The sequence below is a fragment of the Magallana gigas genome, chromosome 5, assembly GCF_963853765.1.
Source record: "Magallana gigas chromosome 5, xbMagGiga1.1, whole genome shotgun sequence".
In the NCBI taxonomy this organism is placed as follows: domain Eukaryota; kingdom Metazoa; phylum Mollusca; class Bivalvia; order Ostreida; family Ostreidae; genus Magallana; species Magallana gigas.
The window spans coordinates 17,064,487-17,088,063 of record NC_088857.1 but is presented as its reverse complement, the minus strand read 5'-3'; the positions used below and the strand labels follow the sequence as shown (position 1 = coordinate 17,088,063).

General features: G+C 31.2%; 1 protein-coding gene across 14 annotated transcripts in view; it reads left to right on the top strand.

Moving 5' to 3' along the window:
* The window catches only part of LOC105325440 (uncharacterized), a 52,571-nt gene that overhangs the window by 23,448 nt on the left and 5,546 nt on the right, over positions 1 to 23,577 (top strand). For 13 of the 14 annotated variants that reach the window (XM_066086200.1, XM_066086198.1, XM_066086196.1 and 10 more), the window contains exons 12-44: positions 1,461 to 1,618; positions 1,756 to 1,900; positions 2,273 to 2,468; positions 3,022 to 3,272; positions 3,865 to 4,093; positions 4,289 to 4,531; positions 4,756 to 4,884; positions 7,701 to 7,904; positions 7,991 to 8,239; positions 8,491 to 8,692; positions 8,853 to 9,019; positions 9,440 to 9,601; positions 9,883 to 10,011; positions 11,237 to 11,365; positions 11,506 to 11,622; positions 11,723 to 11,845; positions 12,042 to 12,293; positions 12,506 to 12,631; positions 13,700 to 13,828; positions 13,963 to 14,097; positions 14,575 to 14,694; positions 14,801 to 15,040; positions 15,466 to 15,723; positions 15,882 to 16,130; positions 16,472 to 16,594; positions 17,562 to 17,810; positions 18,114 to 18,236; positions 19,206 to 19,454; positions 19,758 to 19,880; positions 20,087 to 20,347; positions 20,522 to 20,545; positions 21,040 to 21,063; positions 21,292 to 21,315. In XM_066086200.1, the coding sequence (XP_065942272.1) occupies positions 1,461 to 1,618; positions 1,756 to 1,900; positions 2,273 to 2,468; positions 3,022 to 3,272; positions 3,865 to 4,093; positions 4,289 to 4,531; positions 4,756 to 4,884; positions 7,701 to 7,904; positions 7,991 to 8,239; positions 8,491 to 8,692; positions 8,853 to 9,019; positions 9,440 to 9,601; positions 9,883 to 10,011; positions 11,237 to 11,365; positions 11,506 to 11,622; positions 11,723 to 11,845; positions 12,042 to 12,293; positions 12,506 to 12,631; positions 13,700 to 13,828; positions 13,963 to 14,097; positions 14,575 to 14,694; positions 14,801 to 15,040; positions 15,466 to 15,723; positions 15,882 to 16,130; positions 16,472 to 16,594; positions 17,562 to 17,810; positions 18,114 to 18,236; positions 19,206 to 19,454; positions 19,758 to 19,880; positions 20,087 to 20,347; positions 20,522 to 20,545; positions 21,040 to 21,063; positions 21,292 to 21,315 (5,542 nt within the window). The remainder of the gene's footprint in view (positions 1 to 1,460; positions 1,619 to 1,755; positions 1,901 to 2,272; positions 2,469 to 3,021; positions 3,273 to 3,864; positions 4,094 to 4,288; positions 4,532 to 4,755; positions 4,885 to 7,700; positions 7,905 to 7,990; positions 8,240 to 8,490; positions 8,693 to 8,852; positions 9,020 to 9,439; positions 9,602 to 9,882; positions 10,012 to 11,236; positions 11,366 to 11,505; positions 11,623 to 11,722; positions 11,846 to 12,041; positions 12,294 to 12,505; positions 12,632 to 13,699; positions 13,829 to 13,962; positions 14,098 to 14,574; positions 14,695 to 14,800; positions 15,041 to 15,465; positions 15,724 to 15,881; positions 16,131 to 16,471; positions 16,595 to 17,561; positions 17,811 to 18,113; positions 18,237 to 19,205; positions 19,455 to 19,757; positions 19,881 to 20,086; positions 20,348 to 20,521; positions 20,546 to 21,039; positions 21,064 to 21,291; positions 21,316 to 23,577) is intronic. The other variant, XM_066086201.1, reaches the window with a different exon arrangement.

Genomic DNA, 23,577 nt, shown 5'->3' with positions numbered 1-23,577 from the left:
GGATCCTAGTTCGGAGTGTATTCGTAGTTCGGGTTTCACCGATGTAGTATCATCCACATCCCCCGCACGTTATACAATATAGTAGTTTTTGGTTCCGCACGTCATGCTGGAGTTTATTTTAAATTCCCGGTCTCCGATTTTGAAAATGTATTATTCCTTTAAACATGGACAGGTTCCACATCGTTGATATGGACATTTTCTAACTGTATGCGAATTGTTATTGCGACAGTTAGATTTGCAAAGTATGCGTTTCAGATTTTTAGGTTGTCGTTTACTTTTGATTATGCGGAAGTTTTCGAGAATTTTAGACAATCTTTCATCTGTTATGAGTACTTCATTTAAGTGTTAAACAAACGGTGTAATGTTCTTATTTTTCGAATTGTAGGTGGTAACCATCCAGAATACAGTAATATAAAAGTTAGCGAACATATAGATATTTGCGGGAAAGGCCATTTTACCGTGATTCCGATTTACAAGTTCTATAGCGATAACATAGTGGAAAGGAGAGAAAAAGAATTTTTTTTTATACAAACTCTCAAACCATCTTTGAACAGTGATTTAGCCAAATTAAAATGTATCTGTATTTACTTTGCATTACTATGCAATAACATGAACGTTATAAATTGTTTCCTTATACTTTATTGTGACGACATAGTATTGTTTGTATAACGTCATTGATTTTAACGTCACTTGTTTTTAAATGTATTATAATTTAATTCTGGTTGTAACGCGCTTTCTGATTGGCTAAAAAAATATTTTATATCGTATAAAGAATGTTGCCTATGTCATAGTAAGACTAACGTCAAAAATGTATTAATACGCCTGACGTTACGTTTGAATTTTGTACAATTTAACGTCATTTTAAAGGTCAAATGACCGTTTTTATCTACAATTAAGAGTAAAGAAATTAAATTATAAGCAATGAATTCAATATTATTGAATTTATTGAAATAGTTAACGCTGGTTGTAACGCGCTTTCTGATTGGCTAAAAAATTATTTTATATCGTATAAAGAGTGTTGCCTACGTTATAATAAGACTAACGTCAAAAATGTATTAATACGCCTGACGTTACGTTTGAATTTTGTACAATTTAACGTCATTTTAAAGGTCAAATGACCGCTTTTATCTACAATTAAGAGTAAAGAAATTAAATTATAAGCAATGAATGCAATACTTATTGAAATTATTGAAACAGTTTACGCTTTTTTTATAGACCGCTGTGCGGTTTATAAAGCGTAAACTGCCGCAAACCATTTATATCGTATAAAACAAATAAATATTGAATTCATTCCTTAAGTTAAACGTCTGAGGAAGAAATGCGCTTACGTTTTTGCGATTAGTGTTGTTATTTTTTATTTTAATGTATATTACCGGACACGGTGACTTTTTATTATAAATATACAATTTATGTCAATTTCTAAGGAAATATTTTTTTCTTAAAAAATCTCTTTTTTGTAGATTGGATCTAATGGCGTCATTGGACTGGGAGAAGAGTTTAACAGCATTTCAATACATGATATTGATGCTAAGAAACTTAGAAATAAACGCATCGTATGTCCATTTTGGTCAGATTTAAAGGATGACAAAGGTTATATTTACTACCAGACATATCAAAGGTACTGTATTGAAAGAACTCAGATTTTTTGTGCTAAAATTCTGATTGCTTGACTAATTATTTAAATCGGTATTTTAACCTCGGAAAGTATTTTATCAACTAAAGTTTCGTTAAAAATATTTTACTTATTGTGAACAGAGGAGTTGACGCGGAGAACGATTTATTTCTGGATAAAGCAAGCAAGATAGTAAGCATTCAGTTTGCTGATTTTCCCGATTTCAAGTCTACGTGGCTTGTCAAGGCTACATGGGTTAACGTGACACTCCATGGTGCAACAGGGAAGGTGACAAATATTTTTTTCTTCTAGATTTTCAACTTTTTTGAAGTAACATCGTGATATTTTATAATAATATAACTTGAATGAATGACCATATATTTGTGCGTGTCAAAATACCGTATTTGAGTTATTTGTATTATTAAAAACATTGGACGCTATTTTCACAGAAATAAGCTTTTTATATTCTATTTCAACTTTCCAAAATTTATGAATCACATGAAGTAAGGACGACACCTAATCCTAAAACTACAGTTTAATATTACTACTAAAAGCATGATGCAGAGTATATTTACATACACTGTTGTAGAACATGTATGCATTTGTCAGTATTATAGCTATTGTATTTCTTAAAATCTCAAATTCAAAATTTTGTTGCAGACTGTAACATTTCAGTGGCTTTTGATCACGGATGGGCAAAGTACTTTCACTGTCTTTAATTATATCGATGTTAATCTAGAATCGATTGGAAACAAGAAAATAACTATTGGCTATCAATATAAAGGGACTTCTGTGAAAAGCCAATATTCGAACACAAAAAGGGCTTTCAAAATGAGTGAAAATCCCGGCAACAGAGGTAAGATTACATGGTAGTCGTTATCATAAAAAATACTACGCAGAACTTACTAAATAACTGTTCAATGATAAAAAAAAATTCAAAGTGTTAACGTTCTGATAGTGTATTTCACATTTAACGTTAATTGAACTGAAACTCAAACTAGCTTATTTGGTAAGCTAATCTATCACAGTTCTTAAATACGTTGGTCACAGGGTCATATTTTGAACAATGTTCATTTTTATTAGGATTGATATCCAACGTTCTTTTATGGAATATTTTATTAATGGCAGTCTTAAAAACCATGAAAAATCTGTATTCACATATGTTAAGTATCTTGAATCAAAAACGGTTACCTCTATATATTGCTAATGAACTGTTAAAAATACCCGAGATTAAAGTTCAATATTACTTTGTTTTTGCCAAGCATTTATTTTCATGTTCCTTGCAAACTTTAGCCAAATCAGTGTATACAATTATTGACTAAATAACTATTACTCGATATCAGACGTGAAAGGTGAATTATACGTTTACTTGTTATACATCGTTTCGAATTGTTTATGGTCCATTTTAGGAGTTAATGGGTTCTGGATATATAAAATGACGACTGGTGTTACATTAAACAAAGATGAAAAGGAATGTTTTGACTGGTACACCAGAAATAAAGAGGAAAATATACACAGCCAATTAAAGTCCGTTCAAAATCCTATTTTATGTCCATGTAATAGTATCTTGCTAAGATTTGACCCTCGTTATGCAATAAGCAGATTTGACAGGATCAATCAAGTACTCTGCTATGCTACAATGATTGTTGGAAGAAATACGGTATGTTAATCAATCACAAAAATGCTTGTTTTGACAATAATATGAAAAATAAATCAAATATCAATGATTGTTGAAAGTAGTACGGTATGTACAAGTATTTTTTTAAATTCATTTAAAAAAAATGTTATCAATCAGTTTTCATTCGCCTACTTTAATTATGAATTATGACGCTTTATCTTTGAAAATGATTGTTGGAAGAAATACGGTATGTTAATCAATCACAAAAATGCTTGTTTTGACAATAATATGAAAAATAAATCAAATATCAACTACGGCATGTACAAGTATTTTTTTAAATTCATGTTTAAAAAAATGTTATCAATCAGTTTTCATTCGCCTACTTTAATTATGACGCTTTATCTTTGAACCATTAAGCAATAAATGTACTTTCCATGAGTTATCCATGACAGGTTTATTTTTCTTTATACTTACAATCAATTTGTTTTTATAATTCAGTAGATTTTTTACAACAGTTAACATTTTTAAAAAACCATTTCAATATTTTAATTGCATATATCCTCCTGAGCGACATGCTCCTCTTGCATCACAACGCACCTCAATAAGAATGACTCTCTTTATTATAATTTCATAGGAATGCTGTTATCGGTTGCGTGGGTCTATTAATAATCTGGGCGCTTTAGAGATTTCCTTGCCATCTGCTGGAACTCTTTTGCAATATAATCCGTTTTTTGAGCGACGTCTTTATACCATAGAAGACTTCAAGGCTCGAGAGGCATGCTGCATCAAGACAAAACAATGCAATTTGTTTTATGAGGTCCGCCCTATTCCCTTTTGTTACCTACGATCCCCATTTAATCCTGGTATTTACCCTTTATGTTACTGAAATATATGATTTAAAATCAGCTTTTCTTTGCTGAACATATTGTAAAGGGGTTGGAAATGATATATAATGAAATTTTATAACTAGTCATATATGGCATTAACTATGGTTGTACATGTATATAGAAATATTTCCATTATGTTTTTTATGCAACGGCTTTATACATTTTAATTAGCACTGAATTTCGGCGATCCACATATTGTGACACTGGATGGCAAAAACTACACGTTCAATGGGTATGGAGAGTACACAATGTTAAAGATATCTAAAGACTCGGTACAATTTGACCTCCAGGCAAGAACAGACCTGGCAACGACAGCCAATGGGACCAGTATCAATGCTACCATATTCAGTGCGTTTGTGGCAAAAGACCAGACGGGGTCAAAATTACAGACAGAAATGTCTCGGGACAAGACAAGTACAGTTTTATTTTATCTTCAACATACAAATCCAAAACAATATTCGCATTATTTCAAAACTAATAAAAAACTACATTGCATTACCACTATAAATACCGATCATTTGGAAGAAATAATTAGGATGCTGAACAACTCTGTGTCACTGCATATATTTTTATTTTTAAAAAAGAAAGATGTTTCAAAATTTTCGTTAAATTAATTCATTTAATTCATTTTCTTTAAGAAATGCTGATAAGAGTCAATGGTAGGGATATGACAAGAGAATTCGGGAATGCGTCTTATGTTTTTTTGAACCAAAACTTGTCAGTCCGATGGGAAAACAGAACATTAGCAGCATCGTTCCTGCAAACATGTGAGTCTATTTTTATAATTATTGTTTTATCCTCTTTAAATACAGGTCAACAACTCAATCGAATCAAAGTATTAAAAGTACTGACGGGAGTTCATTTTATCTATACTACTATATTAAAATAATAGACCCGAATTTTGGTCTTTAATACCGAGAAATCGGAAGAATACTGTCTTTTGTTTAATATATTTTAAACACCATTGGTACTTGATGATTACCAATTTGTTTTTATTTTTTCTCAGTTAAGCTTAGCTAATTAATAATCAACGAAAATTCTTCAAAAAATCCCGGAAATCACCTGATTTTTTGGATTTTACAATCTTGCGCTTGTGCAATACATTAACGCTAACGGGATTTTTAGTTTATGTTTCCACAATATCACGTCTGCCTGAATAAACTCAGAAATGATAATACAAATACGGGTAAATCTTCATTGGACTTTTCCTATGTATTCTGTTCATATATATATATATATATATATATATATATATATATATATATATATATATATATATATATATATATATATATATATATATTAATGATTTCTTATGAGAGAAAGTACAATATAAAAAATATACATTTCAACTAAGTACTTCTGTCTTCGTGATGAAAAAAAAAATTTGATTTCATGCAAAAAAGTTGCATTATATTTGTTAGGAGAATGAAGACAGAATATGTTTTTATCGTAAAAATGAATAATGTCCAACGGACCCAGTTTTACAAGGAAAATATGTGTACGTTGGTGAAAAGGTGTTAAATTCTTCCATTCTATGGATTAAAATTATTAGTTGAAAGGTATTTGCAGTCTCAAAAAGGTTTGCTGTGATGAATTTGACTATTATTTTCAAGGCAACTTCAATAACTTTCACCAAAATCGTTCCGGGGCGATTATGCAAATTTCTGCTACATTACGGGTATAAGGGAGGCATTCTAACTGTGGAGAGGGCCTTTCTCGAGACACAGATTATTCAAACTAAGGAAAGTGTAGTGAAATTAATAGCATTATTGTAGGCGTATAGCTTTGTTATGTAAATGTCAATAATAAGGTGTCGATGTACCTGTTTCGTAAATGTGCGATATGCAATGTCAACCCGTGCACGCACGGGTCAAAGTCTAGTTGATTATTATTTATTTTAAAATCAACGATATGTCATTTTCCACAAATGTTCTTAAAGAGACAGTATAATCTTTTTAAAAATCCGAATTGAAAAATTTTCCGATCGGGTACGGTATTTTTGTACTATTCATGAATGTATAAACTTTCAGAAAATTACAAAGTTCTCCATGAAATAAATCTAATTATTTCATTGAAATTAATAACTACGTATAATCTATCACATATTTACATCGTAACGTGTTACGGGGTTCAGCCTTCTATACTATTACGCATGCGTATTTACTGTAAACATAACACATGCAGGGCTCGCGAAGATTCTCCTGGACATGTTATTGATAAAAATATATCTTTTCTACTTCTCCCAGGTAATAATTCAAAGTTTTTAAAATAGCCACAATTATTTTTTTGTAAGCATGTATTTTGCGTGTTAATAATAGGAGTTGCTACAACCTTAATTCATTTTTGTAAATGAGGCCCCTTGCTGGGTTATTTGACATATGAATGTCTGTTCATTTTAAAATGAACCAAAATTGGTAAACCATTAATGAATTATCATGAAAGTGATGATGTGTTCCGTTTAGAGACTCCCTTTAACCTCGTTTACCATGATGACAGTAGTCGGATGAAGATCTTGTAGTTTTCAGCACGTGTCAATTACTGTCAATCAAAGTCCACGTGGTACAAATAAACGATATAAGGTTATTCCGGTTTGTACGACCCTTGAATTTCCGGAAGCTCATAATTACGTTAATTAGGTATATGATAGGGATTGTTATGTATTTCAACTACTACAATCAACGTTATTTTTTTTATTCACTAACGATACATTAGGTAAATCTGAAGTTATTCACACGTGTGTTTTCAGCTGTACTGTCTCTTTAAAATGAATTTTGGAGCTTGTCCTACAAGAACTACGAACTAAAGACGGAAACCCCCTTATGAATAATGTTGTGTAATATTTAAAGATAGAATTTTCGTCATCAAAATCAACGATGCATTTTGTATCAGAAGTTGAAATATTTCTGGAAAATTTTTAACAAACAAATAATAATTCTTGTCTACGTTAGTACTGGAGATATCTTTTGATTGGGTAGTCTTTCCTTGATTTTATACGCTATCACTGTTAATATTTATTGCTTTGGTAATCGAACTATGGTTTAAGAATACACAAGACTACAAAAAATCTAAATTGTTCCTTCCATTTATGTATGTCTTCTTGAAGAACAATACTTCGGAATGCATTACATCAATCTTTTCGACAAGGTCTATCTTCAAAAACTAAGCTTTGTCAGTGGTAATGATTTGTACTTAGGTCAAAACGCTGTTTGACTTCGGTTTACAAAATAACTGCATAGGAGAATTGATTAAAATCAACTCCTAAAAAGTGTCTTGTATTGCTGATAGATTGAAACCTATAAATAAAGTACCCGTTGTATGATAACATTATTTAAACATTCTGGCTTGATGTAAAAGTGGAAGAGAAAACAAGATTTCCATCAAAATAAATGTATTTTATAAAAAAAAAATTTTAATGTATGAATGTTTCTAAAAAAAATTTAAAGCTCAATTCGAGAAATCTTATGTTTATGAAATGGGGTGTATAATTATTTTTTTTCAAGAAGTTAAATAAAAAATAAAACATGTTTCCAAGAGTACTGTTTTATCATTAAGGTGTTTTCTATTTTCTTTCTTTTTAAAGCTATAATTCTTAGAGTATATATGGGCGTGCGCTTTTTGGTATCAGAGGTAGTTGTTGATAGCACATACAGTGGTTTTGCAAAAGGATTGATGGGAAATTTCGATGGAAATGCAACTAACGATTTCATACTTCCTAATGGAACTTTGTTGTATGAAAATGCAACTAAGACAGAGAGAGATATTTACTTCAATTTTGGTCAAAAATGTAAGTTACTCGTTTCAATCAATGGTGTTATTTTACTTTTGAGTAATGGAGTTTATATCTTGTTTTATCAAACAATTTATTGTTAGGGCTTGTGAGTGAAGAGTCATTGTTTTACTACGAGAAAGGATTATCATACCAAAACTTTTCGCACCCTGAGTTTCAGCCCATTTTCCTGGACGAAGTAGATAAAGATAAATTAGACATTGCTAAAGAACAGTGTGGTTCAAATCCATCGCAGGCCTGCATTTTTGATTACCTAGCAACGGGAGATATTGCTCTTGCACAATCATCTGGAAAAGAGGAGGCATCAGCACAACTGGATATGAAAATAATCGGTCAGGATTGCCCCACAAAATACACAACGCTCGTATTATTTTTTTTCTTTCAAATCACCCTAACCTGGAATTAAAAAAATGGATTTATTAAATGCACAGATATTCACACCTGCTAATGGTTCGAAGTTTATCTTAAATAGGTCAAATGAAGACACTTAAACATAATAAAATAGTAAAATGAATTCCGCATTATAATTTTTACCACAACAAGCGTTATTTACATATGGATTGACATTGCTCTCTTTTTACAGAAAATGAATCGCCCAGAATCACAGGCAATGATTCCATCAATGTTGAAGTTGGTAAGACTGTGTATATGCAATACAATACTTCTGATGACAGCAATAAACTTCCTAAATATAACTTATTGAAGCAGCCTGAAAGTTTCACTCTAAACAACACAACAGGAATGGCTTCTTGGACACCAAATGATATCAATGTAACAGAATTAAGGTATTTTTTAGTTTAACAACCAAAGTGCAATACTAGCCTTTGAGTAAAATGAAAACGTTTCAAATACCATCATTTAAAGATTTAAGGTCTGTAAGACTAGATTGAGCTTATTTCACAATGAATAAATTACTATAAATTCAACTTTATTTCTTTACTCTAGCATCAGCGTTATAGATGACGTTGGAGCTGAATCGCCGTCCATTGACGTCACAATAAGGCTTTGTAAGGGTTGTGGAAGCAATGGTAGATGCAGCTACGACAATATCATACCTTCCGAAAATGACCGGTTCAGTTTGGCAGTTTGTGAGTGCGACATCGGCTATTCCGGTAAAACAACTAGTTCTATTAACTTAAAGTGGTATTAGACAACTGTCGACAATAAAGGGGATAAAAATAAATTAAAATCCAAATACTTTTGCTGTTCTAAAATTTTCCAACTTTAAAATGTTTGTTCATAATTAGTAATTATATAAATGTAAAAATCATTAAAATCATAAAAGCCCCAGCGGGATTCGAACCCATGCATGGCTTACAGATCCGTTGTTAACGAGCAAACACATTCAGCTACGCTGTTATATACAAGTGATAATTTCGGGAGAGATTTTTTTTGGATAAAAATATGCTTGATTTTATTGTATATCACCATTTAGAGATACCTCACACCAATAGACACGTTGTAATTTAATTAATTCTTGAACTTTAATTTTTGTTAAAAGCAAAGTTGGAAACAATAACCAATCGTTGCAGGTGAACATTGTGAAATGGACACTAACGCCTGTCTCAATGAACCATGCCCTCTACAACGAAATTGTACTGACCTACCACCAGAACAGGAAATCAGATTCGGTCGGGGTTATAACTGCACTGATTGTCCCAAGGGATATAACGATGTAAATCAAAAATGTGAAGGTAATTATGTACAGTTTGCAAATCACTGAAACAGAAATTTAGAAAATTCTTCAAATTTTGATGAATGATAATTTAAATTAAAATAGATAAATTTAAGCAACAGTATATATTTATTTTGAATATCGAATTTGAGTTATTTGACAAAAGTTACTAAAAACTTTCATGACTATTTGGCGAAAATAGAATCACATTTAAACTACTAAGCACATAAACGGTACAATTGATTTATTCATTTATAAGCCACTGACTATTTCCTGAATTTATTTTCTGAAACCAAATAGATATAAACGAATGTGAAGGAAACAACACAAATGTCTGCAATACTCTGACTGAACTTTGTGAAAATACTGAGGGAAGTTACCTGTGTATCTGTTTACAAGGCTACAGAAAAGACAATGGTGTTTGTAAAGGTAATTTTTCCCAAGCCTTCATTGTATGCTAATACCATTTAACATACTGTAGAAACACATATTTTCGTTAAGTCAAAATGACGTTGTTTTTTAAAGGGGCATGGTCACGATTTTGGTCAAATTCTATTTTTATGTTTTTATTATTTACAATGCTTTAGAAATGCATTTCTAATGATCAAATAAAATTTGAAATGTAACAAACTGGGCTCACAATTCTTTGTCATGTAAACAAGGCTCGTGTCGTGTTTTTGTTTTCATAGGTTCAATATACCAGTATAAAATTTTTTCCAGCTTATTTTTATTCATTTTAGCAAAGATAAACAGTTCGTAATATTTACATGTAACACATTCGTTTTAGGTTTATGGAAACTGGAAATTTTACTTCAACGCTCAAAATGTAAATTAAAAAACCGCTTTATTTACATAGCGAAGGATTTTTAGCTCTATAACTCGCTTATAACTCAACAAATGACATTCAAATTTCGGTTGCCTATTAAAAATGCACTTCTGAAGCATTGTAAATATTAAAATCGGAAAAATATTTTTTGACCAAAATCGTGACCATGCCCCTTTAACGAAATAAGATTTCGTTGCCATATAATTTCGTCATATCGTAATCTCTCTGTATTCATTAATATTAAAACTTCGTCACGGATATAATATCGTTGATTTAAACTGCCAAATTAAATAACAAAATTTAATCCTCGACGAATTTTTAATTTACAGCAGGTAAAACTTTTCTAATTGGCACGTAAATTCAAATATGGACACCTTTTTTTAAAGTATGGAGATGCAGAAAAACTTTTTGGACATATTTTTTACATTCAGTAGTAAACTAGTTTATAAACTATCCTTATTAAAGCATTACGAGCTGTATTTTTAGAATTTTTTTGTTGCATGTAACTTAAACTTTTTTGATAAATAAAATTGGGAAAATCATTATTTTTTGACAGAAGAAAGATTTCCCTTCTTAGGAATATATAGCAGATAAATATTTGTACAGGATGACAATAATTTTGTTTCCCTAATGGCTGTTCCCAACAAAATATGGCTAAAAAAATTTAGAAACCATGATATTTTTTATCATTTTAGTAGAAAACAACATTTTCGTAAAAAAATTCAGCATGAAGATTGCAGCTCATATTGCTTTAATTAGGATGGCATGAAATACTTGATTTAGCGCAACAGATTTCTAAGATATTTATAGATATTATTTATGATTCAGACGTTGACGAATGTTCAGAGAAGACATCTGGATGCGAGCAAATTTGCAACAACACATTTGGATCATTTGAGTGCTTGTGTTTTCCGGGATTTTCCTTGAATAGCAATAATGCTACTTGCTCTAGAACTGGTTTGTATATAAAGCTACCATCGAAGTCATTTAATTGAAACTTTTGATATCATTAAGATCATATTACATAATTATGAGTGGTTCATTACTATGAACATGTTTCTTTTGGATTCTTAAATAATCATTAATTCTTCATTCAGACGAAAATTCATGCCACAGCATTCAGAGATCTTGTCAATACAGTTGTGATCCAGTCGAGAAAAAATGTCTGTGTCCGATCGGTTTTGAACTCGCTGAAGATGAACATAGTTGCATAGGTGAGTTAAGTAAACTCCTTGTTAAATACGAGTTTTCAGCTTGTATATTTACATGTAGCTTGATTTTTTTTTTGATTGCTGATCTTTTTTGTATTTTTAGATGTGAATGAATGTGATTTACAACCTTCCAAATGTTTTCAAGAATGTTACAACACCAATGGTTCATTCCAGTGTTATTGTCGACCTGGATTCAAATTAAATGACGATAAAATTTCATGTTCCGGTACAATAACATTTCTTTATTTAAAGAAAATGATTATCGAAACACATTCAATAGTATTAACAGGGATATACATTTTAAAATGATGTTTTCTTTTTGAAAAGAAAGATAAGAATAATTTAAGCTATCGAAACAGTCAAAACATTACCTTTTTGTAGATTACTAGAAAAATATGTCTTTATTACACTGTTTTGTACAGAATGTGAAGAACCATATTTCGGGGAGGATTGCAGTCAAATATGCAGCTGTGGACAAGGCATGGATCGATGTGACCCAGTAACTGGGTGTGTTTGTAAACCTGGATGGACTGGAGGGAACTGTACAGTCGATATAAATGAGTGTGAAAATAATCAAGACATATGTGGAAATGAAAAGGTGTGCCAAAGCCTGGAAGGGTCTTACATCTGCAATTGTAAAGAAGGTTTTCAAAAAAATGGGGATAGTTGTGAAGGTAAACCTGATCTTCATTTTTATAGTATGTTTGTCTGTATCAATATTTTAATTATTCGTTTGAACAAGAAGAGCCTAGTTTCGTACTGTCCCATATAATTCTTGATATTATTCATTTGTTTTTAAATTTTGACCCATGTTTTCTTGAAAAATGGGATACCATTTTGTATTTGATTTTTTTTTACACTGTACGTATCCTTTCTTCATTTTCAGATATTAATGAATGTTCAGATATAACTTTGAATACATGCCCAGACGATACCAATTGTCAGAATCTTTATGGAAATTATACTTGCAATTGCAAGCCAGGATTCCAGAAAAATGGTTCTGATTGCCAAGGTAGGTAGAAAGTTTTGATCTAATCCACTTGATAGAATTATAAACTCATACGTCTCCACCAGGTGGTCGAAGTAAGTTTGTAGAATGTAGCTCTTTCAAAAGTGGCATTTCTTTGATTTTCAATCACAATTAACTTGCTTTATTTATTGTTCTTAATAAATAAAAAAGGCAGCTAGCAACTGAATTCTATTTAAAGACGGCGGACGCAATTCATTACTACAATAGATTTTTTATCCAAATTTTTAGATAATGTTAATCAGATAATGGTGAGTGAAAATCAATAAAAAAAGTACATGATCATCGACTTCCTTATTTTACTGGGGGCGTTTCAAAATTTGGGTACGAAAATCTTCAGATATAAGAAAGAAAAGGGAATTTTCTGGGATGTTGTAAAAAAAACTGATATTTTAAAAATTCTGCAATTGATTTTTTACTCTAATTAAATTAAAATATTAAGAAGTCAATTAGCTTACTGATGAACAGAAAAAATGTAGGTCACCGACATAAATTTTCTGAGGGGTTGTGTCAAAGTTCACTGCATGGTTCATTTTTCTTCAGAAATATTATTTAAAAAAGAACAGAATTAATTTTATGCCGGACTTTACATTAACTGCGATATATAAAAATATTGTTAGGTTGAGGTATATATTCAGTATCTACCAGATTATAAGACTATAAACTACATTTGGGCGTTTTCTGATTTATAAACCGTGGAAATATAACGGACATGTCGCAAACAGAGGAAATTCGGGCCAATTTTTTTAAAATCTTAACTTTTCTCCATTAAAAATATTTTTGGTTCACAAATTATGTTGAGTAGAATGAAAACTTTAAAATTTTCTATTATTCTGATGTACGCAATTATGGCAGTCATATTCATAGTATATGCGCGGATTTCTACGCAGAGGTGCGAAATCTTGAATTGGGTCCGTCCTTAAGTTATAATTTTTAAGTAAAATCCACTCAAGCTAATTGCCTACAGCAAGATTCATGTAGCTAAAACTATTTTATGAAAATAAATTTATAAAAGAAAAGAGGTTTGCTGATAATGAAAGTGTTCTGTTTTAGATGTTGATGAATGTGAAAAAGGCATTGCTGATTGTCAACAAAATTGTGTCAATGCTATTGGTGGTTTTAATTGTGAATGTGAACTTGGATATGATTTGGATGACGTTGACAGAAAGACATGCGTAAAAGGTAATCAACGAAATATTGTTTAAATATAGTTAGAATTAATTTAAAGCCTAGGCCTTTTTAAAATTGTTTTGAAAAATATTTAAAAATAAGAGAACAGTAAGAACTGAAATTAATATTGTTAATTTTTTATTTAGTGCTTGATATATGTGCACTTTTCCCCGCACTGAACTGCAGCTATGGATGTCGGTTAGGGGAAACAAATCCATACAAAGGATATTGTTTCTGTGAATCAGGATTTGAACTTGATTTTGACAATAGCACTTGTAAAGGTTTGTACTGGAAAGCTATAATTTTTTATTCCGTTATACGGGCATGTCTCTATGCATGTCTCTTTGTTTTTGAATGAATTGGAATCATTTAATTCCATAGGAGCCAATTTCCACTGATTGTGGGGTTTTTTTGCCTTCCATGGGATGTAATTTCGTGGATGCGTCGGTTTTCAGTTTTAGTAGGAAAACTCAATCTTTTATAATAATTATACTTTGAGGACTACCCACGAATACCACAAAAATTTAGCCACAACGAATGCTAATGATTCCACAGTATGTAAATTTAACATTAGTTTGCATTACCCCTGTATACGAAAAACGATCAGGAGTTTTTGGTTACATGATCTATATATATTATCAAAACGTTTTATTATTTCAGACTTTCACAAATAAATCAAATTTTGTTTGGTCCGTCCGTTTGCGTATTTACGTTTTGTTTTTTTTACAATTGATATAGAGCTATGTTTATTAACACAGATATTGATGAATGCAAGGAATCTAGCACCTGTCAACATAATTGCACAAACCTTCAAGGCTCGTTTGAGTGTGCATGTGCCACTGGATACACATTGGAAAATGATGGAATATCATGCAAAGGTAAAATTCATTTGTATATAATATATTCAACTTAATCAAAATATTGACATCTTTCATAAAGATATCTTTCATAATCTTAAAGAACTTCCTTTTATCTTTTTAATAGATATAGATGAATGTCTTCAAGATTCCCATTGTGAACATTACTGTAATAATACTGACGGTAGTTATGTATGTGGTTGTCGGGACGGTTACAATTTGGTTGACTTTAGTAAATGTGAAGACGTTGATGAATGCAGTACTATAGATACCGGGTGTCAGAACTGTACAAACACCCCTGGAAGCTTCCGTTGTTCGTGCTTTACAGGATATGTTTTAAACAACAACACAATGTCAAACTGCACCAGTGAGTCTTTGGTTTACTCAAATCTTATTATAGGAATATTTTTCATGACGTATTAAATATTTGAAAAATAAATGATCTTAATTGTTTTAACTAATTGTTGATATGATTGAATAATCTCATAATTGAATTTAATATCATCGGGGTTTAGTGTAATTAAAGCTCCCTCCCGATAAATAGGGAATGGTGCTATAAACCTCATGTCTTGCAATTTTGAATCAACTTGCATTAAATTAACAAATATTGGTACTGTAACAGTAATGCGATATTAATAATGAAAAGATTGAAATTAGAATCCCTGGTTGTATGTGGTCCATTGTCTGTGTCTGCGCGTCAGTCTCTCTGTAAGAATTCGTCCCTATCTTTGCAAAATGTTTTCGTTTGATTTTGCGTGCACATACAAAGTTCGGTATATTATGGTTTTATAGAATGTCCTGAAGGATATTACGGAGAAAACTGTCAGGAACAGTGCAGTTGTGGACAAGGTTCTGAAAGATGTGACCATATCACTGGTTGTTACTGTAAATCTGGATGGACCGGAACATTTTGTGAAACAGACATCAATGAATGTGACATTTCAGACAATCCATGCAATAGCTACACAAAGGAATGTGTCAACACCGATGGCTCCTTTATATGTAAATGCAAAGAAGGATTTACCAACAGCACAAATGGCAACTGCATTGGTAAAATGCATAATACTTACTAAACCGCAGCTGAGTTGATTTAAATTTCTCTTTATTCATGATGGTTTTGACAATCAAAATTGAATATCGGGTTAATGAAGGTAGAGCATATAATGCATGTGCACAGTAAATAACAATTTTCTTTTATTGTTTCATAGATATTGATGAATGTCTTCAAGACTCCCCTTGTGATCACATCTGTAATAACACTGATGGAAGTTACGTATGTAGCTGTCGAGACGGTTACAATTTGCTTAACTTTAGTAATTGTGAAGACATTGATGAATGCAGTACTATAGAAACCGGAACCAACGGGTGTCAGAACTGTACAAATACCCCTGGAAGCTTCCACTGTTCGTGTTCTGTCGGATATGCTTTAAATAGCACAACATTGACCAACTGCCGCAGTGAGTTTCTGTTCAAACCATTTTGAACCAAGTAATACAGAACTCATCCATCTTTGACTATCAAAATTATGACCTTCCTGGTTAATCCCGATAAATTAAAAAAATCAAGGATTTTGATTGCGAAAACTGGTCTTAAGTCGGCAAGCATATAAAAGATTGAAGTTTAGAAATTTGTTGAATTATGCGAATGCATGTATATGCTACATTCACCTTATGCATTTTTTCTTTTATGAATTGCTGATCGTATAGTAAAGTAAAAAACAAATCTTTCATTCGAAAATCGATTAAACCACGTAAATTATTTGTGATTAGCATTAAAATATCAGCATTACAATGCACAGATATCGACGAATGCAAGGCACAGACAGCTGACTGTGCCCTGAATGCAACATGTTCTGATACAGACAGTGGATATACGTGTACATGTAGATCAGGGTTTGAAGGAAATGGAAAAACGTGCATAGGTGATAATAGGATTATATATTGATAAATGGTAGCAAATATTACACTTATATCATTGTCAATTTAAAGTGTAGTTATGGTTGTACATTCAACCATGTTTCAATGTTTTAGTTTTCAAAGAATACATGTAAATTATTTTTTCTCGCATTATCATCGGTGTGAGATCGGTATTTCCAGTGTAAGACAGCAGTGTGAGATTTTTCTGTCTTACACTGTGTATTACTATGCCGCTTTAAAACGTAAGCAAACGTTGTCTGCTGTAGGGAAATGCAAAATGATGGTCTGAGATTATTCATCAAGTTATTGTTTTGCTTAATAAATTACAACTTACCATATATTTATCGAAAAAGCGAATGTATGCTCTCATTTTGACTTGCACTATTTGACGAACGCGGAAGGAAAGAGTATTCTTTTGAATGTCATAACAGAAAGTTGTCAGACATCGTTCTTTTATGTAAAATAATGAAAAAGTAATAATACTGAATAGAATTAATAGTAAAATTTCACCTAGGGGTTCTCGATATAGGACTCGACATAGCCTCGCCCTAGACCGTGAATCTTGTCCCCTCGGTGGATTTTCACTATCTCACACGAGTATATAATGCATGGTTCTATTATTATACCATCTGGATAACTGTTCTATATAATATCTGAAAAATTTTAAATGATTTTTTTTGTTCTAAATCTAACGTTTATTTTTTTTACTATTCATAATTAGGTTACATCATTTTCTTTCATTTTCCCAATCCCATTCTTTTATCTAAGCAATTATCTAAATATTACCAAAGCACATCCACAATTTAAAAGTTCTTTTTTACAGTAGTTTAATTGTTTAAAAATCATTTCGCCCTACTACAATTTGACTTTTTTTCAGATGTTTTTTACAGTTAGAGGAAATTGGAACACACCAATGAAAGTATAGCTTAATACATGTACACAATAAAAACACTTCTCTTTCATTGTTTTTAGATATAGATGAATGTGTTCGAGACTCCCCTTGTGATCACAACTGTAACAACACTGACGGAAGTTACGTATGTAGTTGTCGGGACGGTTTCAATTTGCTTAACTACAGTAAATGTGAAGACATTGACGAATGCAGTACTATAGACACCGGTATCGATGGATGTCAGAACTGTACAAATACCCTTGGAAGTTTTCGTTGTTCATGCTTTGCCGGATATACATTAAATACCACAACATTGACTAACTGTTACAGTGAGTGTTCTGTTTAAAATCACATTTGACCAATTAATCTCTGACTAACAAATAATTTATCTTCATGGTTAATGATGGCAAATCGAAGAATGTCATTTCTAATGTGATATCTAGTCTTCAATTGACAAGCATAAATATTAAGGTTGCGAAATAAGATTGATAATGCAAAAGATATACTACTTACACCTCATAATTTATATTTTCTTTGATGTATTCAATGATTTAATGCTATTCAAAAATGACTTACATTATTTAACCGAATTTGGGATGAATATTTTGATTAACCCATTTTTCAATACACAGATATCGATGAATGCAAGGAACAGACAGCTGATTGTGCGCTGAATGCAACATGTTCTGATACAGACGGTGGATATACGTGTACATGTAAATCAGGGTTTGAAGGAAATGGCAAAATGTGCACAGGTGATATTTGGATTATATAATGATACATGGTAGCAAATATTACACTTCTATCATTGTCAATTTAAAGTGTAGTTATGGTTGTACATACAACCATGTCTCAATGTTTTAGTTTTCAAAGATTACATGTAAATTATATGTTCTCGCTTTTCATCGGTGTGAGATCGGTATTTCCAGTGTAAGACAGCAGTGTGAGATTTTTCTGTCTTACACTGTGTATTACTATGCCGCTTTAGAACGTAAGCAAACGTTGTCTGCTGTAGGGAAATGCAAAATGATGGTCTGAGATTATTCATCAAGTTATTGTTTTGCTTAATAAATTACAATTTACCATATATTTATCGAAAAAGCGAACGTATGCTCTCATTTTGACTTGCACTATTTGAAGAAAGCAGAGGGAAAGATTATTCTTTTGAATGTCATAACAGGAAGTTGTCAGACATCGTTCTTTTATGTAGAATAATGAAAAAGTAATAATACTGAATAAAATTAATAGTAAAATTTCACCCCGGGGTTCGCGATCTAGGACTCGACAAAGCCTCGCCCTAGACCGTGAATCTTGTCCCCTCGGTGGAATTTCACTATCTCACACGAGTATATAATGCATGGTTCTGTTATTATACCATCCGGATAATTGTTCTGTAGAATATCTGAAAAATTTTAAATATTTTTTTTTGTTCTAGATCTAACGTTTACTTTTTTACTATTCATGTTCGGGTTACATCATTTTATTTCATTTTCCCAATCACATTCTTTTATCTAAGCAATTATCTTAATATTACCAAAGCACATCCACAATTCACAAGTTCTGTTTTTACAGTAGTTTAATTTTTTTAAAATCATTTCGCCCTACTACAATTTGACTTTTTTCCAGATGTATGTTACAGTTAGAGGAAATTGGAACACACTTATGAAAGTATAGCTTAATACATGTACACAATAAAATACATTTTTCTTTTTCATTGTTTATAGATATAGATGAATGTGTTCGAGACTCCCCTTGTGATCACAACTGTAACAACACCGACGGAAGTTACGTATGTAGTTGTCGGGACGGTTTCAATTTGCTTAACTACAGTAAATGTGAAGACATTAACGAATGCAGTACTATAGACACCGGTATCGATGGATGTCAGAACTGTACAAATACCCCTGGAAGTTTTCGTTGTTCATGCTTTGCCGGATATACATTAAATACCACAACATTGACTAACTGTTACAGTGAGTGTTCTGTTTAAAATCACATTTGACCAATTAATCTCTGACTAACAAATAATTTATCTTCATGGTTAATGATGGCAAATCGAAGAATGTCATTTCTAATGTGATATCTAGTCTTCAATTGACAAGCATAAATATTAAGGTTGCGAAATAAGATTGATAATGCAAAAGATATACTACTTGCACCTCATAATTTATATTTTCTTTGATGTTTTTAATGATTTAATGCTATTCAAAAATGACTTACATTGTTAAACCGAATTTGGGATGAATATTTTGATTAACCCATTTTTCAATACACAGATATCGATGAATGCAAGGAACAGACAGCTGATTGTGCGCTGAATGCAACATGTTCTGATACAGACGGTGGATATACGTGTACATGTAAATCAGGGTTTGAAGGAAATGGCAAAATGTGCACAGGTGATATTTGGATTTTATAATGATGGTAGCAAATATTACACTTCTATCATTGTCAATTTAAAGTGTAGTTATGGTTGTACATTCAGCCATGTCTCAATGTTTTAGTTTTCAAAGGATGATAAGGTAAACTGTTATACTACCAATTTAATGATAGCATGCAAAAAAAAATGAAAAGTGTAAAATTGTGATTTTCATACAATACATAGTGTGTCCAAATTTCAAATACGGGGATAATTGTTCCAATGATTGTGCATGCAAATTCAACAACACCAAAATATGTGACCACGTAACAGGAGTATGTGAATGCAGTGTAGGGTGGACAGGAGCTGATTGCTCCGAAGACATTGATGAATGCAAAAGTGGATCCATATCTTGCAATGAATCCATCTTCCAAGTCTGTGTAAACACAGAGGGATCGGCTCACTGCGATTGTCGGTATGGAGGATCAGATATCTCTAACTGTGTCCGTAAGTTAAATGATAAATCTGTTGTTTTGAATATAAATTTGCATTTAAAAGAAATATGCGTATACATTGTACATTTATGTACTATGATTTCGATTGCTTAAAGATGTTTTTATTGAATAGCCTATGATAAACGATCTTTTTATTTCATAATTTGATCTTCTTCTCTTCCTGCAGCTCCTGAGCCACCTGTAACTACAAGTGAGTATATACTGGTGTTATCGTCTGATAATAAGCCCACACAGCAATGTTTGACAAGCAGTGTTAATAATATAACAACGCCGTAGTTATGAAAATTGACTGAATTCACATTTAATCCTCGACTTTGAAAATGAATGTTACATTAAATAGAACACTTTTAATTAGTAATTTGATCAAATAATTTTGTATTGCAAGTGAAGAAAATTGTCTATTCTGTGCTGTAAACGGTTGGTTAAACAATTTGTATTCAAAATACATCATTTCGATATCCTAACTTTTAATGATATAATTGCTACAAATGATAAATTCTAGATTTTAAAGACACATATATAACATTTAACAAAATCGTTTTTTTTTTAACATTTAACATATTTTCAGCTATATTTACAAATGAATACTTTTATTTTATATTAAAATTTTCATATCTTAAAGATATTTGAACGACAATAATGTCATGTCGTTAATAAGTTATCTTTGATTTTACATAATTACAGCTACGAAGCCACCTGAAAGCACAAGTGAGCATATTAATGTCCTACAATGCGTGATAGTTTTAACAATTCAATAATGATATGCATGTTACAAATGTGTTTATTCATATTTAAGTTGATATTTTGAGAGATCTAACAATACAATAAGTATAATTATGCCATACAATGATTTATAGATCTGTGGCTTAAATTCTTAAAAATATGATACATGTACTATGCAATATATAAATGATCTTTTTTTGTATGAAATTACAGCTCCTGCGCAACCTGAAAGTACAAGTGAGTATATTTATTGTATACAGTGTAAGACTAGCTAAATCGGTATATTTATTATTAGGCCAAAAGAGTCCTTTTTGCTGTTGTTTTCCAAAGCTTAACAATCTGTTAGTAATGAAACTTATGGAGTGAAACTTAAATACATTTTAAAAATGAATGTCATTCTAAAAAGGAACTTTCTAACTGGTTATTGCATCAAGTAATTTCTGATTGCAAGTGCAGAAAATTAAGTCTATTCTGTCGCTATAAATGGACGTGTTTCCGTTTTGCACACATTTGACGTGAATTGTGTTTTGATAACAATTATTTTCTGCTTTTTACCTGTGTTTTTTTTTTTCAAAGAAGAAATGAGTGTATTTATGAACATTCCTGTAATTTTGTGATGCACTTTATTAGGATTTGAAATATTTTAATTCATTTAACATATTTTTTAATTCATTTTGATAATTCTGTTTTATTGTTTTATTTGGCCCCTGAAACACACCAAACACTAGGTGCTTGCACTTGCAATTTTTATTTACAATGTTGAAGCTTACAATTCATGTGAAAAACATCAGGATGTAATATCTCCCAAAGTCTTTTGTTTCATGCAATATTTTTTTTAACTAATTAACAATCGTAATTTTTAAATCAAACTCTATAATATAAAGCGAAAAAATATATAAAAAATATAATCTTACCAGGCTGTGTAAGGAAATAGTTTCAAAAGATCAAATGTTTAATATCTGCCATACGATATCAAACTTATTAGTTTGATATTTTATTTCATTCATCATCTTGGATGCATTTATCAATGAAGATATCGTTATCACTAAGCGCAAACTAATGCATAGGTACATGTTCTCTTAATTATTGTAAAAAAAAAACCAATTAGTACTATAAACGAATACATTTAGTTTCGTCTTTATCAAAAAGATATCCCCAGAAAATAGATAAATTGCAATATATATTGGACTGCAGACCTTAAAAAATATTGTGTAATTTTCAATTGAAGAAATATATTATACTTTTGTATGTAATAGATATATATAGGTAAGCTGACTTTAAAGTAAGTATGAAATTGTAATTAAATTATTTTTACCAACCTCGATTTTTAAAAATCATTTTATAAATAGGCATATCATTCATGGTATGAGAGAATAAACTGAACTATAAAATTATTATGTTTGACCAAAGGATTCCCGTGTCTTATGCGTATACATTAATTGCAATGTACAGGGAAATTATAAAATGTCTAAAAAAATCTAAAATTCATGGCACATCAAATTAACTTACGACTAAAACTGGTACATCATATAAAATAATGATATAGCATTGTTTTTTATGTTTCATAGCTTTGTAGCTACATGTAGGTATTTAAAAAAAACAAATCAATGCATTGATTATGACTATAGCAATTAAGAAGCTGTCTTACCTGGATGAATTCCCGTTGTGCCAACCTTTTTTTCTCCCCTTAATTTTCAAATGTGTGCAAAACGGGAACAAACCTAGAAATGAAAGGTCGAATATGAAGAGCAAGTGCACTTAAGCTATAGAGAATGGGTCCTTTTTCAGTGCCGTTTTTATGTAGAAAATATCAACAAATTGCTTTTTCTCGTACTATAAGCACTGATGGATACTTCTGATTGATATGCACGCTTAAATTTACCAAAATTAGCATACGTTTGAAAAAAAATGAGGCTTTTCAAATGCCTATAAATAATCTAAATCCGCAAAAATCGAACCGAACCTACTTGAATTGTGTCTATTTAAATAAGAGGTAGGAGACATTTAAATCAACATTGCTCTGTTGGTGGATCGATTGGCGCGTTTGCTGAAATATACTTTATGCATTATTTTACGTTTGAAAAAAAAAACGAATAAAGCTTTGAAGTTGCATAATACCATAGTGACCAAACAAACATTCCTGACCATACAAAGATGATGGAAAGCGATTTAAAACGTGTCAATGTTTTACAATGAACACATTCGACAAACGTTTACCTGGATAGAACCGACGTGATTGTTTGAAGAAATTTATTACATGCGTGGGTTAAAACATGGGTCACGTAGGTAATAGCTTTCGCTTGCTATAGGAAAAACCTTGAAATTTTTATACGTTTTTCATTTTTTAGGTGCCAGCCTAATGCAGTACTAACTGCCAATAAGTGCACTTGTCCTTTGCATTTTAAAATACATGAACCCTACAGCTTAACTATAAATGAAATAAAATCTATTAACAATAATGTTATTCATAAAAAGAATTTTAATAATGATTTTTAAAGT